The sequence below is a fragment of the Hibiscus syriacus genome, unplaced genomic scaffold, assembly GCF_006381635.1.
Source record: "Hibiscus syriacus cultivar Baekdansim isolate YM2019G1 unplaced genomic scaffold, ASM638163v2 tig00002919_pilon, whole genome shotgun sequence".
Classification (NCBI taxonomy): domain Eukaryota; kingdom Viridiplantae; phylum Streptophyta; class Magnoliopsida; order Malvales; family Malvaceae; genus Hibiscus; species Hibiscus syriacus.
Window position 1 is genome coordinate 804,616 of NW_024061957.1, and position 15,327 is coordinate 819,942.

The following is a 15,327-nucleotide window of genomic DNA, read 5'->3' on the forward strand; positions in this document are numbered from 1 at the left end:
AATTGATATATATATATATATATATATATTGTTTTACTAAAAGGACCAAACACGAAAATAATAAACATGGATTCACTGTTAGACATGACAAGAAATCAAGAAGAATAAACATGAAGAATCAAACATTAAACCCTCAACTTATAACAAATCATTGTCCTTCTACATTGTATGACAAAAAAGAATAAGAGAGAAAAAGGAACAAACGACTAAGGAATCACACCAAGCGGCTATCTACCCACTCCTCCAACGTCACCACAAAAAGACACTTTCTAATTTCTGTTTTTAGAATAATATTATTCTTGCGTTGAAAATCGCACATAGAGTCTCTGAAAAGTTTTAAAAAAATGTATTTCTGTAAAAACGTTTTTACTTTTTCGAAATATTTATACACTTAGGGGGTGTTTGGTTCAAGGATTGTGAGATTCTCATGGGATGAGAATCTCACATTCCCATGTTTGGTTGGTCGGGAATCTCATTCCCGGTAATGTTTTATTACCAATAGTAGATTTTTTGGGGTATATTACCAGGAATGTCATTATCTCCATTCCCTTAGGTATTGTAACATTACCGACGTTTTGGACTAAAATGCCCTTAAATTTTTATTTTTATTTTCAAAAATATCATTCTTCTGTCATTGAATAATAAAAATTCTACGAATGTTAAATTACAAATTTATCCTTAAATTATTTTAGATTTACAAAAAAAATCTATAATTAAAATTTTATATGAAGTTCAGGGGTTAAAAAATTTTACCATTTTATTAAACCTTTTTTATATTTTATATTTTGTAAAAAAAAATTATATAAATATTATGAATTTAATTTTTTAAAGAAAATATATAAATATTTTACAATTTGTAATATTATACAAATATATAATAAGGACAATTTGGTCAAATATACATTCCAATAATTTTTTTATTCCTTTAACCAAACACGGTAATCTTACATTCTTGCTAAACCAACCAAACACAAAATACAACATTCCCAGTAATCCTATTCCCTGGTAATCTTTTATTCCCATTGGTAATCTTACATTCCGTGAACCAAACGCACCCTTAAGTCTTATCTAGTAATTTATGATAATTTTAATTTGATGATTTGGTATTTATTGAAGAAAAGAAGTGTTGGAAACAAAAAGAAAAACATTTACTTTGCACTATAGTTAGTTTCATTTCATTCCTAAACTTTAAGAGAAACTCAATATTTAAAATAATGAAAAAATGTAAATTATATTTTTATAACTAAATTTAAGTTAAAATCTTGTAGAAACAAAATAACAATTTGGACCGATTAAAAAATTCAATAAAAATCCAATTTATAACAGTTGTAATCCTTTAGTATAAGGAATTTATTAATTTTCATTCACTACTACACTTTTGAATTGATTCATGTTTTGATATAAAATGAGCCGAGGCATTGTTATTATTTCATTGTAATTTCAATCAGAAAGAATACAAGAAGCTTTGAATATGAAAAACACAGGTAAGAACTACGGAGAGCGTTTTTCAGCAGCATCTGGGTATTACATAACGTATACAGAAAAGAATATATCAATTGCAGGTCTTTGTCTTTGTGCTGTACGTATATATTGACAAAATCTTTGGTACTGCAGCTGATGCAGGAGTATGAGTTGTAATTAAACATAGAAGTAGGTGGATGCATCCGTTGCATTAGCCGGTTCTCTGCAGAGGATAGACCGAGCTTCAATTACCGAACGAGGCGGCTCAACATCTTTTTCTTGGAGCAGGTTTCCTTGCAACCTCTGCATTTGGGATGCAAAGGTATCATCCAGTATCTACAAAGGGGAAGACATAGGAACGTTAAACCATAATTACTGCAAATCCGGGTTCTTTATTTTGGGTAGAACACATCGGTATCCGACAATCACCCGAGTCCATGTAATATTTCAGCATTAAGAAAAGACCATGTTTGCAAATAATATTTCATTAGCATGCACACGTAGAAGAATAAATTTGGACGTTGTCGAGTAGATGACTTACCCCAAGAGCATAGTATGATCCATTATACCACACTCGGTTTTCCTTCCTTCCTTCGAGAAATTTCAGTACAATCTGGTAAAATTAGTTAATTGAAAACATGTCAGAAACAAGACAAAGCTAAGTTAAAAAGATCTAAAAGTTTCTCATTCACCTGTCCCATCCTATCCCAAAATCCACGGCATGCCGCTACAAATATCCAACTTGTGAAGACCTCATGTAGGTTAGATATAGAGTCCATCAGTTGCAAACTTAGCATCTTCATTCGCTCACGGATCTCAGCCTCTCCATCTTCTTCCTTTATTTCCTCAAGTATCCTTTTCAGTCTTGTATTTCGATTAGCTTGCGTCTGAAACAGTCATTAAGCTCTAATTATAATAGTTTTCTTTTTCATGATGAAATGCTCAAAGATGGACATGGAACAAAGGTGAGTGAGAACTAATCCCAACATCTTGACTATAAATTGTTTATGACAAATTTGTCAAGTAAATCAAATTAAATAGGACTTACATTGTTAACAAGCTTCTCCACCGTTGCCTGCAAGTAATTTTTGTACTTTGTTCTCAACATGACAGTGATCCCGTTCATCTGCTCTCCAAACAGCGACTTCTTGTCTCCGGTGAGAGGCAGACAGGATGCCCAAGACTTTAAGATCTCCTCCACTCTACAATGCAAGACATCAACAATTCTCTTGACAGTGTTGAGGAATATTCCTAACTGCCACCATTAACAACAACTAAATTAGGATATGCAAGAATATATTCACATCTGAGCAAATAGACTGGAGTTTAATTATATTGATTATGGTGCACTCACTTGGCTGGGAACTGAATATAGAGCTGTCGACTGCCTTCGTGTCAGCTTCTGGACATGCATATTAAGCCTTTTTGGAATACTATCTTTCAAAGGAGTCAAGATGTCATTATATTGTTTCTCCAGTGCTTTAACAATGGCTCTTTCCACATTGGCAACAGCCTTCACATTAACCAAAATTATGCGCAACGGTCAGTTGATGAAAAAATGACACACACATGTTCAAAGACAAAAACTGCAAAAGGAAGTGTTGGAAATTACATTTTCCAGGACCAACGAGTACTGAGGCCACCGGTTGATAACTACTTCATATCCAATAAGGGAATCTTTTACCTTCTCATACATTTCTTCAGCAAAAGGTGAAGTTGAATGGTTTGTTGTTACTCCCGACCAAGGCACCTGATTATGTCCCAAAGTTCCATATTCAAGAGTTCAAGGTAAGCTATTCCAGATCCTTGATAATGAATGTACTTGATTTATGTACCCAGAGAAGATTATTTGTTTTTTACTTCTTTAAATATCATCATATTCATATCAGATTAAGTAAAATTTATGAAAAAGGTCAAGCAATACCTTTTCAGCCTTGCAAAGATCGAGTAACCTAAGCTGCATATCCTCTACCCACACCATTATGTAATCATGGAACAAACTCCTTGAGTCTACTCCACCCTGCACAGGACTGAAACAGGCAAGATAATGTGTAAGAAAGAGGTCATAATCCAAAGTTTAGATACTCATACAACCTCTAGTGGCCATTTCTTGGAAAAATTAAAGTATTTTATTCATATGAAGGGATATAAAAAAAACTCTTCACAAACCTGATGTTCCATGACTCAAGATCCCTCTCGAAATCCGCAATTGCAATCAAAAGTTCATTAACATGTGGTGCAGGACAAGATGGAGGCGATGCAGCAAGGAAACCAATAAGCCTCTTACACAACTCAGTGTTATATACTGCAGCTGTGATGTTTGACAGGTCAATTGAACTGGAGAAGAAGCATATATGTCAGAAGACATGATACATCAGTTAATAACTACGTATTTAAGAAGTATGAAGTGGAGATATTTACAACTTCAGACCCACATAAATTTACCTTCAAAAAGAAAAAAGAAAGCTACATAAATTTGATTTAGTCGCTAATTCTTTTTGTTCAAAGTTGCTATTAACTGAAAGTTAAAACAAAGAAGATAACCGATTTTTTACCATATATGATATAACCGGGGGGGGTGAATTGGCATTGTGAAACAGTTTTTATGATTTATCATAACATGAGATATGTTAGTACCTCGCATGGTATTCTCATCCAAAAAACTATGCCATTACCTGGGCAGTATGTGCTGATTGTGGATTTTGATATCTGCCTGAATTTCTTTGCTAATATTTATACACAGATTCTTCATCTTCAGATAAGCTGTTGAAATGGTAATGGGGTCCAAGAGAAAACCTTCGGAGTTGCTTGAAACAAACTCATCGGTTTCAATCATGTGTTTCCTACACCTTTTTTTGGCTGCAGTCTGCAAAACGTTACAATCACTACCATTATACAGTTGCTTATATGATATTTTAATAAAATAAGAGTTAAAAGGGGATGTCCCATTAATGCATGCATGACAATATTTCCTTTCTATTGAACACATATAGTAATTTTAATGAATTTAGTGAATCAAACAAGTTAACAGGTCCAATAGGTAGCCTTCAAAAAAGAATGCTAGGCTTGCTGAGGATAATGAACCCTTGTCACATCAACATTGTCCAAATTATAGCAATTGATATATTCTGTGTGATAGATTTGTTTAGTCACTACTAAAGAATTGCAATTACCTGCAAATAGTTTCTCAACGTAGTCTGAGCATCTGGAGATAGTATATCATGAAGCAGAGCGTATACTTGAACAGCAGGAGCTAGAGCTGGTGCTGCGGTCTCCTGGGTTGGTCCAAACAAATCAGCTAGCCCTGTCGGAGATTTCTCATCCAAAGACTTATAGTTTTCAAAAGCATTTGCCAAAAGGCTCTCAATTTGTGTTTCACAACCCAGCAGTATGCTTTTCTGCAAGAGAGCATGCAGATGAGTCATCTCAGTGAAGCATTTAGATTATGTAGAAATTTTCTGAAGCATGAAAATATGCAACACTTTTCATTTCAGAATGAATGGAAGCAGCGCAATCAAATGTGCCATACTTCCAATATTAGGAAATCCATTAATATTTAAATTTGTCGTATACAAAATAGTGATATGTTTTTATTCACCAAAATTAAGCATTCAGGGTCGAATAAACCAACGCAAGAGATTTTGATCATTTATGTCAATAAAAGTTTTTGCAACTTAAATATAATTTAGCATTATTTGTAACACAATTGATGCTTCAAAAGAACCTCTCTCATCATTTTAAAAGAAAATATGAAGCAATCAATAGCCAGAGATACCAACCTCCTGTCTTGTCAAGCTTTTTTCATTCCTGGCCTTTAAAACGGGTACAAGCAACTCATTTACAAGCTCTAAGCAGTCTTTTGTTGGTGTGGCTACATTCATGACATGTAATAGATATCTACGAGAAGAAAAAAAAGAGTTAAAGCATAACAAGGAAATAGCAAGGAGTATATGAATAAGTAGAATTACATACCTCAATTTTGTATATGAATCAGAAACTCCATAGTAGTCTGCAAACTCAGTCAATAACCACTGCCATGGTCCCTGTAACCTCAAGTTTCTGGAATGAAAACGTTGTGCACGCATTGAAGCCTCAAGGAGTAAATCGTAGGCTAGAGTCTCCACGACAGGCCCACTCTAAAAGATGAAAAACACAGTAGGTGAAATGTACTCATGCATACTCACTTGTATGTTTTAGATACTAATTGACGTACTTAAACAATTTAGTCCAACTCCACACAACTGTCGACACATGTGAAAGAAAATTCTTAATGTAGAAAATGGAAATCTGTAATGTCATTAGGAATAACATAATTCTGGTTTAGGAAAGGACAAGTGGAGCCATAATTTGATCTACTCCATACAGCATATCTAGTTCTCTTATCACCGATCACCAAATAGAATCAAGTCAATTGAATTGTCCTTGACATGGAAAATATACCTTTATCTGACTTGTCTCATCGCAAGTAATTGTACTTCCAATAGATAGCTGGATCTTCCCGACACATTCTTCATCCTCATGGTATATGGGCCACCATCTGATTCTCTCATTCTGCACAGATAGAAGACCACATCGGATCATGATGGATGATATTTATCCTTTAAAAGATGATTAGAAGATAGATAACGATACATACAGGATTATCACTTAAAGATGAAACTGGTATTGTTGCTCGGCCCTGGACTAATTTCTTCTTGTCTTGGACTTCCAGCAAAAGAGCATCACCTTCAGTCTCTGGGAAACTGAAAGCACGTGCAAGTATAAGATTTTTCTACCATTGAAAGCATAACTCTCATCACAGATGTGATCTCTCATTTACATATCCAAGCTATGCTAACTTAGGCAGACATGGCAAGATATCAAGATCAGTTATGACATGGGATGCATAAGACTAGCTTATTGCTTGAGTTATGATAGACTTGCTGTCCGCCAAAGTACTATCCTAAGTCTTAGATATACGATAGCAACTCACAAGACATGATAATCACTGCTCCCTGGGTGCAAGCAGATGGAAGAACTTGGTTCAACTTTGGTATCTTCTGTAGCACTCTTCAGCTGGAATAAGCATGATAGTGGCTCTGGAAATATGAAAAACAACATATTAGTTATGTCAGAACATTATGGAATGGAATTTCAATACAGCGTTTAGTCCATGTATTAGTGAAGAGAAGAAGAAATCCTGAAACATTCTCCTTAGGAGGTAGGCAGATTTTTATCGGCCATAAAATAGTTAAGCTGTTATAAGTGTTTAATCAGCTTAAGCATACCTTCCAAAAAAGCAGCTACGGTCAAATTTAAGCTTCTCCATATCAGTTTCATCTTAAGCTCAAAGTTGTAAAATAACTAAAATACATTAAATATTATATCAGAACAACCACAAACCTTCAGATGCCACTGAAAAAGAGGCTATTTTAAGAGAATTCATGCCAGTTTTCACAAGTGATGAGACCCGTCGCACATACTCCGCTCCCACTTGCATGTACATTGTACTTCGCTGTGAATACATACTCCTAAGTTTCCTCCTTGGAATTATCCGAAGTTTCTTCACTGCAATTATCCAGCACAGGCAACTTAGGTTTTAAATTAAAAGAAGTTATCCAATGACATGTTCAAAACTAATATAAAGCCACAAGTAATTACATGATGATAAATCTATTATAAAGAGCAATAATTCCATAGCCCATCCATCCTTCCTAGAATCAAATTTTTATATACAATTGCCATAAAAATATTGACCTTACCTTCCACTCTTATTTTTCCAACGACCTTCTTTGCCTTTAATGAAACTTGTTCTACACTCTTACTAGTTCTAACTTCTACTGGCTGTACACCTCGTGGTTGCAACAAAAACTTGTGTAGCCTATGAATTTAAATACAGAAAATTGAGAAATCTTTGAAAGGTTAATGGGACAACTTTAAGGTCAAAAGAAGAGAAGGAACCTACCCAAACGCACTCCGTAGTAGAAGGCATTCATCGCGCAGAAATTCAGGTGCCTCAGGGCAGCCTCTAGCCCATGCATATAAGCACAGGCGGATGCATGCATCATAAGCAATTAAAGTCTGCCATGCATATTGGCCACTGGAGTAATAGAATTACAAAATAAAGAACGTAAGATTTAGTGGTTTACTACCTAAAATTTTTTACAAACATCAGCTTTATATTTATTAGAACTTTAATAGAGATTGCACCTGGTGTTATAATGATGCAAGTCATCGGGCATGCTACTTTGCCAGTAAGGGATCCTTTCTTCTTTGTCTCCATTCACGATCTCATTTTCTCTGCAAAAGCCAATGTCAAGAAATATTAGAAATAGTAGTATAATCAGGTCAAAAGACATGAGAGGCTTCCATGTGAATTGTGCCTAATGAAACTAAAAACTAGATCACCTTTCTTCACCAAGTTCAGGGCCATTTAAGGATTGAGATTTCCATTCTGGTAATTCTTTTTCACTGCCATCAAAACAATCTACTTGTACTGGCTTGTAGGTTCTATCCTGAATTTGGTCAATTTCTTCTTCAACCTCCATCTCCATGTCACTTCCTTCTCTTTCAATATCCAATATGGGAGGTGCACTTGGTGTCCCCAAATCTTCAACATCTTTAAATGTATTATTAACTTGACCTCGAACAGTTCCCTAAAATCATCATCAAGAAAGGGAAAGAACCCAGAAAAGAGACAGTTTTAGCCATTTTACAGAGGTAACAAAATAATCTTTTATTCATAGCAAAACCAATCATAAAAATAAAGCCTATATAAAGTTAAAGAAGCAAAACCATATCCGATTGTTTAAGTATTACATCAATCTAGACATGTATGTCTGTTGCAAACAGCAATAAAATCATAATTTCCTATTCCAATGCACTGCTTTTACACAGGGGAAGAAAAACATAAGTAGTCAAAATAAAAGAGAAAACATGCCAGAAGATTCCTTACATGTGCATTTTGAACTTGAACTCGTTCCCTGAGTCCAAAACCACCCCCTCCAATGCCAGCGGAAGTAACATTTTTCTTAGCAAAATCTCTAATGCCCGAATCACCATCAGTAAATCTTCTATTATTGTCAGGCAATTCAACCTTCAAATCCAGCTTAGAAAACCCTCTAGTCAACTTTGAGCTACACTTGGTTCTCTCAAACATGTCATCTTCATCAGAAAAGTTTACATTCCCAGCATCTCCACCAGATATATCATCGGAAACAGAACCTACACTTTCATCGTCCTCGCAGTCCCTGCCATCGAGAGCAGGAGCTATAACACTATGGGGTCCAAGTAAGCCGGAGCGGAATTTGAGAGGAGAAGGCAAAACGTGCGGAGATAAAAGAGTGGCGGCGTTGTAAATAAGAGGGGATTTGGGGAATGAGTCATGAAGCGCTAGTTTTTCTGCCAATGGCGATCTAATTATGGGTTCCTTATCTGCTTCTTTTCCCTGCAAAAGAAGTAAAAAAAAAATCAAATTTGATTGAAAATTAAAGTGAAACCAAAAAACGAAAAACAAAACGAAACCTGGTTGATCCAGTTGATTGCAGATTCGTCTAACCCTTCAGTGAACATTATCAGAGGTATACTAGAAAAGAAATTAGCTGAAAGAGAAAGAGAGAGCTTTGGGCTAAGATCAGGAAGGAATAAAAATAGGAGCTGAAAGTAGTACAAGAAAGGAAAGGTAAAGAAGAAAAGAAAGGAGCGGCCTTCGTGTTTTATATTTTTGGGATCTTCAATTATGGTAACGGCTAGTTCGAACTTTTTATTTTATTTTATTTCCCCCCTTTTTATATATAAAGGGATTTTTTAAATTCTTTCCCCTATATTTGTTATTATAATAGATGAAATTAAAAGCAATATTATAATTCTCTTAAAAGAAGCAATATAGTAATTAAATTAAACAAGCAAATGTTGGCTATAATATTTTATAAACTATAGTATTAAAGTAAACCGTTATAAATTTTAAATATAGACAGTAATAAATAAATAATTTTATGGGCCGTCACTAGTATAATCTTTTTTATTTATTTTAGTTTTCATTTTAAGATTATACACTCATTTAAAATTAACTCACAACATTTTTTATGTGTACTTTTGGTTTTTTTAAGGTTTTATCCTAATTAATTCGAACCGATTTGTATTGCACACTTAATTTTAGTGAGTCTCCTATCGAAGATTTTTTGAATACACAGTTTCAAACTTAATATCTACTTAAGTTATATCAAACTGTTTATCACTTAAATCAACTCTTATTGGTGTTTCACAACATTTTTTAATTGTTAATTTTAGAATCAAAATGTAGTTTAATCCTAAATATAATTATTAGGGTTAAATTTTTAAAAGATAAAAGTTTTAGAAAAATATTTTTACAAATGTTAAGTGTAAAAGGAAATTATTTTCTCCTGCTATGGAGATTGAACTCTATTATTCAGAAATCCCTTAATATTAATGATCACAAGTTAAATTGACAATTATAATAAATATGATTTCGTCTAATATTAAATCGAAGGGAATATTCACTCACTTTATTCATTTTTTTAATGAAATAAGAAATAAGCACAAGAGCTAGTTGTCTCTATTCTGCAATGGTGGAGTTCAAAAAATTTGTGAATAATAGAGTTCAATCTCCATAGCAGAATAGAGGATGTTCGAAAAATTTGTAATACTGCCGATTGTGACCATGCCAGTCTCGCCATGTTATCCACTACCTTATTCATCTCCCTTGGTATAAAGACGAACTTCAAACTCCATCATCTGTTACTCAAGTCTATAATAAAGGGAGTCATTAAAGATGCATTTCTCGATCCCGATCTAGCTGTAATTTCGCTAAGAGCTTCTTTAATATATGTTTCCATAATGATGGGGTTCAATCCCAAATTCCAAGCAATCAATAGTCCTTCAAAAATGCCCCAAAGTTCCGCATCAAGAATCGAACACTTTCCAATGATTTTGGAATATCCCACGATCCATCTTCCTTCATGGTCCCGAATTACACCTCCGCAGGTTGAAAAACCATCTACGTTGCAGCGAGCACCATCCGAATTAATTTTACACCATCCTTCAGGGGGAATTGCCAAGAGAAAGACCGGTTTACATTGCTTTCTCTTATAGCTTCACCAATCGGACGATTGGCGATGGCATTTAGTGCTTCTGATTGGATCTGCTTGCTTTGCACTATAACGCTGTCTATAAACACATGATTTTCATCAAATAAAATTCGACTTCGACGGTTCCATAAACACCAAATAATCAAGCCAAATAAGAGGTCCCAGTCAGCGGCGTTAAGAGTGAAGTGTTGAGGTCGAGATAAATTCTTTTCAATCCAATCTTCTAGCGACAGACTATAGAATTTCCAGCAATTTTGTTTTAATTAAACCATTCCAAACAGTTCGAGCGGCCACGCAGTCCCGAACAATGTGTAAGTTCGACTCAACCATCGCACCACAGACAACACAATGGCTATCCATCGTCATGTGTCTCCTATAACGCTCCTCATTTGGTAGAAGCTTATTCCAAGCCAGTAACCATAGACACATCTTTACACGCGGAGGACCACGGTAATTCATGATTTGGTGCCAGTCTAAAGCATTTTCATTCTCCATTAGAGGACCTACTCGTTGTTTATAAGCGCTCTTAACTGTGAAACGCTTGTGTTTGTCCCATTTCCAGATCGGGATATCAAATCCTCCATTGTCCACTGGTGGTTTGATAGCAGCAATGTAAGAAAAAATCTCCTTGGTTAGTACCCCGTTTAGATAATTCCAATCCCAGCTTCCATAATTATCAACCATATCTTGCACCTTTATTTTGTTATTATATCTAACTATTGAGTCAGAGTAAAACTCCTTTATATCTTGCACCTTTATTCATTTTATCAATTAACAGATTAAAAGGAATTGTTTTATTACATCATAAACATCTGTCAAAACAAAATAAAAAAAAATATGAGTCAAAACGTTAGAGATTTGAAGGGTGAAAAAAAAGCTTCACGACTACTGTTACTTTAGAGATGAAATAAAAACACACGTTGCCAGTGCAATGCAATGCTTTGCATTAGTCAGCAAACACAAAGCAACAGAACAAATTGTCTTCAAACCTCACTTAAATATATTTTGTCCTTAAACACCATAGAGGACTTGCTGACCCAAATACCTAAACTTAAGGTTATAAGATTATATCTCAGTAGTTAAGAGATTTATTGTTATTTTTTTGAGGTTTGGATTTAAATATCGCGTATACATGAGTATGAATATCCATTATTAAATGATTAAAAGTCTTTGAATTGATATTATCTTGTATTCATCCCAAATTTATTAAAAAAGAATAGAGAATCTAGTTCGTTTTGATTTTGAAAACTTTGTTCGATAGAAAATAAGTTTTTTTAATTTCGAAAACGAAAATATAATTATGTCCAGATAATTTCACGGATCATCAAATTATGATTTTATCATTAAATATTTAAAAATTACTAAATTTATCAAATTATTATAATTTTATAACAAGTATAAAAGTTTGATAGATTTAATAATCATTTTGTGACAATTCAATAAAATGTAATGATGATTTTATAATATTTTGATAAAAAATTAATACTTATATGATAAATAAGTACATAAAGTGTACTATTTTTTCTTTTATGTACTTAAAGTATTTTTTTATCAAAATAATTATTTAAAGTTATCTTTTTAGTTAAAATATTTATCTAAAGTATTTTTTTTTATCAAAAATAGGTACATGAACTATTTAATTTTTTTCATCTAATTACCTAAAAAAATTATTTAAATAATATTGTGTGTCAATGTTTTTAGAATTTTCATGAAAATGATTGAATATTTTAGGTTCATATTTTTGCTTTTTTAATATTAATAAAGTTTGATATAAATGTCACATATAAATTATAATGGATTTAATTCAAGATCGATTATAATGAATTTCATTTATTTTATTCATCGATTTTTAAATTTAATTAGGCTTGTATAATTAAAATTAAAATTTAAAAAATAAATATAACAAATGTATAATTAAGATAAATTACAATAGAAATCACTTTTATTTATTTTAAAGGAACGAAAAATAAATGAAACGAAAATTTAAAATTAAATTAATATTTTATTTAAAATTTAGAAATCAAATAAAAAATTAACATTTTTTATTATCATGTCACATCATAAATGTTACAAGAGTTAACAGTTCACTGATTAAATTGTAACAGATTAACAAAGTAAGTGACTGAAACATAATAATAGAAAATTTTGTGATCAGAATAGAAAAAACAAACAAAAGTGACAACCGATGGAGTTTACCCATTTTAATTATCATACAAGCAACCAAACCAGATTCTAGACTGTCTTTTAGTTTGACAGAGACCAACTCAAAATCTGACAACCTTCAGTTTCACTACACCAAAACCAGAACATCTTGGTCTAATTCTCTGTGCAATGGCAGGTTCCGAGTTACACAGTAAATGTCTTCTATAAAATATATGATAATATATCCACATTTTTATTTTTGAATGTAAATTTGAATGGCAAATTATCATATATATATATATATATATATCCATAACATGTTTCAGATAATAACTACAAATCTTCTTCTTCTTCAGCTCGCTTCAATGGTGTGTGCATGGGCTTGAAGAAAATGACCCCATCTAACCCAGAGTTTTTCTAAGGCTTAAATCATCGGAAGCAAATGGAGAATCATGAACGACTGTAATTATGAACAAAACACCGAAAAGCTACTGCGTTCCACGTTTCGCCTCATGCACCCCAGAATTTCACTTTCACAACTTCCTCTCCCCCCTCCAGTCGGTGGACTCACTATCCCAACGCCACTCTCCATGCACGCTGTGACACCTCGGCCCTCCGTACACGTCATGTACTCCCCCTTTACAATGTGCATTGTCACTCACCTCTCCGGTAAGCTTATCAATCCTCCACTTTCCCCTTCCTTCTCCTCCTCGATTTCTTCTCCCTGCTTGTCCTGGTTCAAAAGTCTCACTTCCACTCTCTTTTCCCCCAATATCAAGATAATTACAAAACAGGCGTTGTGTATTTCTTTGTATTGTTCTTATAACTTCTACTAGTGCTAATTAGTTCTGTGGCCCCCACAGAAACTCTCCTGGTGGGGTCCTCAGTTTTCTTTTCTTTGGTTTCTTATGGGGTATGTCATATTTGGGACATGCTTTGTTCATCAGTTATATATATCTGTGGTAATCTCAGTTTCAGTTCTGCAAGAAATTTAGATTCAGGGAGGAGAAATGGGTGAGATATCGAGTGGAATGAAGAGTGCTCCGATGGAAAACGATATTGTAAACCAGAATTCTGATGAGTTTAGGAGGTTGGTGCTAGGAAAACAAGTGTTGGCAGCTGGTCAAGGTGATCATGTCAATGGCCTGCAGCTACTTCGCCAGGGTGATGATAGAAACAGATTGCTTGCTTCGCAAGAAATCCCTGGAAATCCTACTGTTTTTAAGGCTAATGATGTTGTTGGTTACGAGGGGGTACAAAAGGTGAAGGAGAAACCTCAGCTCACGGTGACTAAAGATAATAAACCTCGCCTTCGATGGACTAAGGAACTCCATGATTGCTTTGTCGATGTTTGCAACAGGCTCGGTGGCCCTCATAGTCAGTGTCCATTTCCTTAAATTCTCTGCCATTTTTACTTCCTTGTCCCATGTAGTTTTTTCAATATCCTTTTCCTTTCTTAAAATAAACTAAAATAATCTTATATCAGGTGATATACGTTGAATTAATTGGTGTCTAAAATGGATTCATCTTGAGAACATGTGGTAGGAGCAAGAAAATAACTCATAAAACAGCTTGATTCTGCTCTTTTGACTGGAAACAACATGCATGCCTTGTTTAGTTAGTGTTTGGCAAGATGTCTAAGGGGTTTTTTCCCTTCTCTTGTTCATCCTTATCCAACATGCATCATCGACCGCTTAGGCTGGCTCAGTCACTTTACACCTTGTTATGTTGAATAGTTAAATTCTCCCCCAGCTTCATTTTTCTTGCTCAGCTTTAAAATTTCCTTTTCCTTTTTCTTTTCCTTGTAGAATGATACATGTTTGTTTCTTGGGAAAGTAACTCTACTCGTTTAACGGTGTGCTTGGAGTTTGTTTTTACTGCTTTTCAGGCTATTCAATCAACATTCAAACACTCCAACCAATTGTAGAGAGAAATTAATTCATCCGTGTGTGCAAATGAGTTTTTGCATAAGTTGCTAAATTTTTGTCCTCCAACACTTCAACAAATTTTATATGTTTTTGCATGAGTTTCTATTTTTTCCTGGTAAGATCAAACTAAATCATCTACGGCAGATGCTATTCTCCGACCGCTTCTTCCCTTTGTTTAGATTCCACTGACAATGTTTTGATCATAGTTTTAAATAAGATTTGCTTGAATTTGACATCTTGTTTCTCCGATGTTTTTTGGTCCCCTTGATCTCTTTTTATGTGGAAGATTCCTAAAACTCATTGCCAATTTGCTCACTGCATGCTCCAATTTTCCTTTTGCAGTGTTGTTTTACCTTTCTATGCTTGACATGTTAAAATAGATCGACTTAACGGTAATCTAGGAAGTCCGTGTAGGTTCCTCGCTGCAGTCGACAAAATATATGCCGATCAGTGGCCGTTTATGGATGTTAAACTTTTCTTTTTTGATTCATATATCTTCATGTAGTTCTGTTACATTGCATTCTAGGAGCAATGTTCATACTCTTCCAAATGCTCATGGGAAGTTTATCGACTTGTATTATGTCGTTTCTCTTAAAGCCGTATGTAACGGTCTTACGGCTTTACATAGCATTGATGATGATATATGTTGAATGCTGTTTCTTCGGTATCGTATTTGACGGTACCAACTGCAAGCTTGTCGGCTTGTGCAC

The 15,327-nt window shown here is 34.1% G+C and overlaps 1 protein-coding gene across 1 annotated transcript; it reads right to left on the bottom strand.

The window, feature by feature from the left end:
* Window positions 1–1,393: 1,393 nt before the first annotated feature.
* LOC120163517 lies at window positions 1,394–9,143 on the bottom strand. The gene is made up of 22 exons (XM_039173439.1): window positions 8,965–9,143; window positions 8,396–8,887; window positions 7,849–8,096; window positions 7,651–7,740; window positions 7,406–7,540; window positions 7,203–7,321; window positions 6,844–7,008; window positions 6,434–6,539; window positions 6,098–6,203; window positions 5,902–6,012; window positions 5,434–5,597; window positions 5,241–5,358; window positions 4,635–4,859; window positions 4,137–4,327; window positions 3,631–3,798; window positions 3,386–3,491; window positions 3,074–3,211; window positions 2,816–2,974; window positions 2,510–2,716; window positions 2,154–2,348; window positions 2,003–2,074; window positions 1,394–1,797 (listed from the first exon to the last, which is right to left on the bottom strand). The coding sequence occupies exons 1-22, from the start codon at window positions 9,010–9,012 to the stop codon at window positions 1,639–1,641; spliced, it is 3,522 nt and encodes a 1,173-aa protein (XP_039029370.1). The 5' UTR covers window positions 9,013–9,143; the 3' UTR covers window positions 1,394–1,638.
* Window positions 9,144–15,327: the final 6,184 nt, after the last annotated feature.

Coding starts and splice junctions, on each gene's coding strand:
- LOC120163517 (XM_039173439.1), bottom strand. CDS start 9,012: ATGTTCACTGAAGGGTTAGACGAATCTGCAATCAACTGGATCAACCAG. Junction 8,888..8,964: donor CAATCAACTGGATCAACCAG/GTTTCGTTTTGT, acceptor CTTCTTTTGCAG/GGAAAAGAAGCAGATAAGGA. Junction 3,212..3,385: donor ATCTTTGCAAGGCTGAAAAG/GTATTGCTTGAC, acceptor GGACATAATCAG/GTGCCTTGGTCGGGAGTAAC.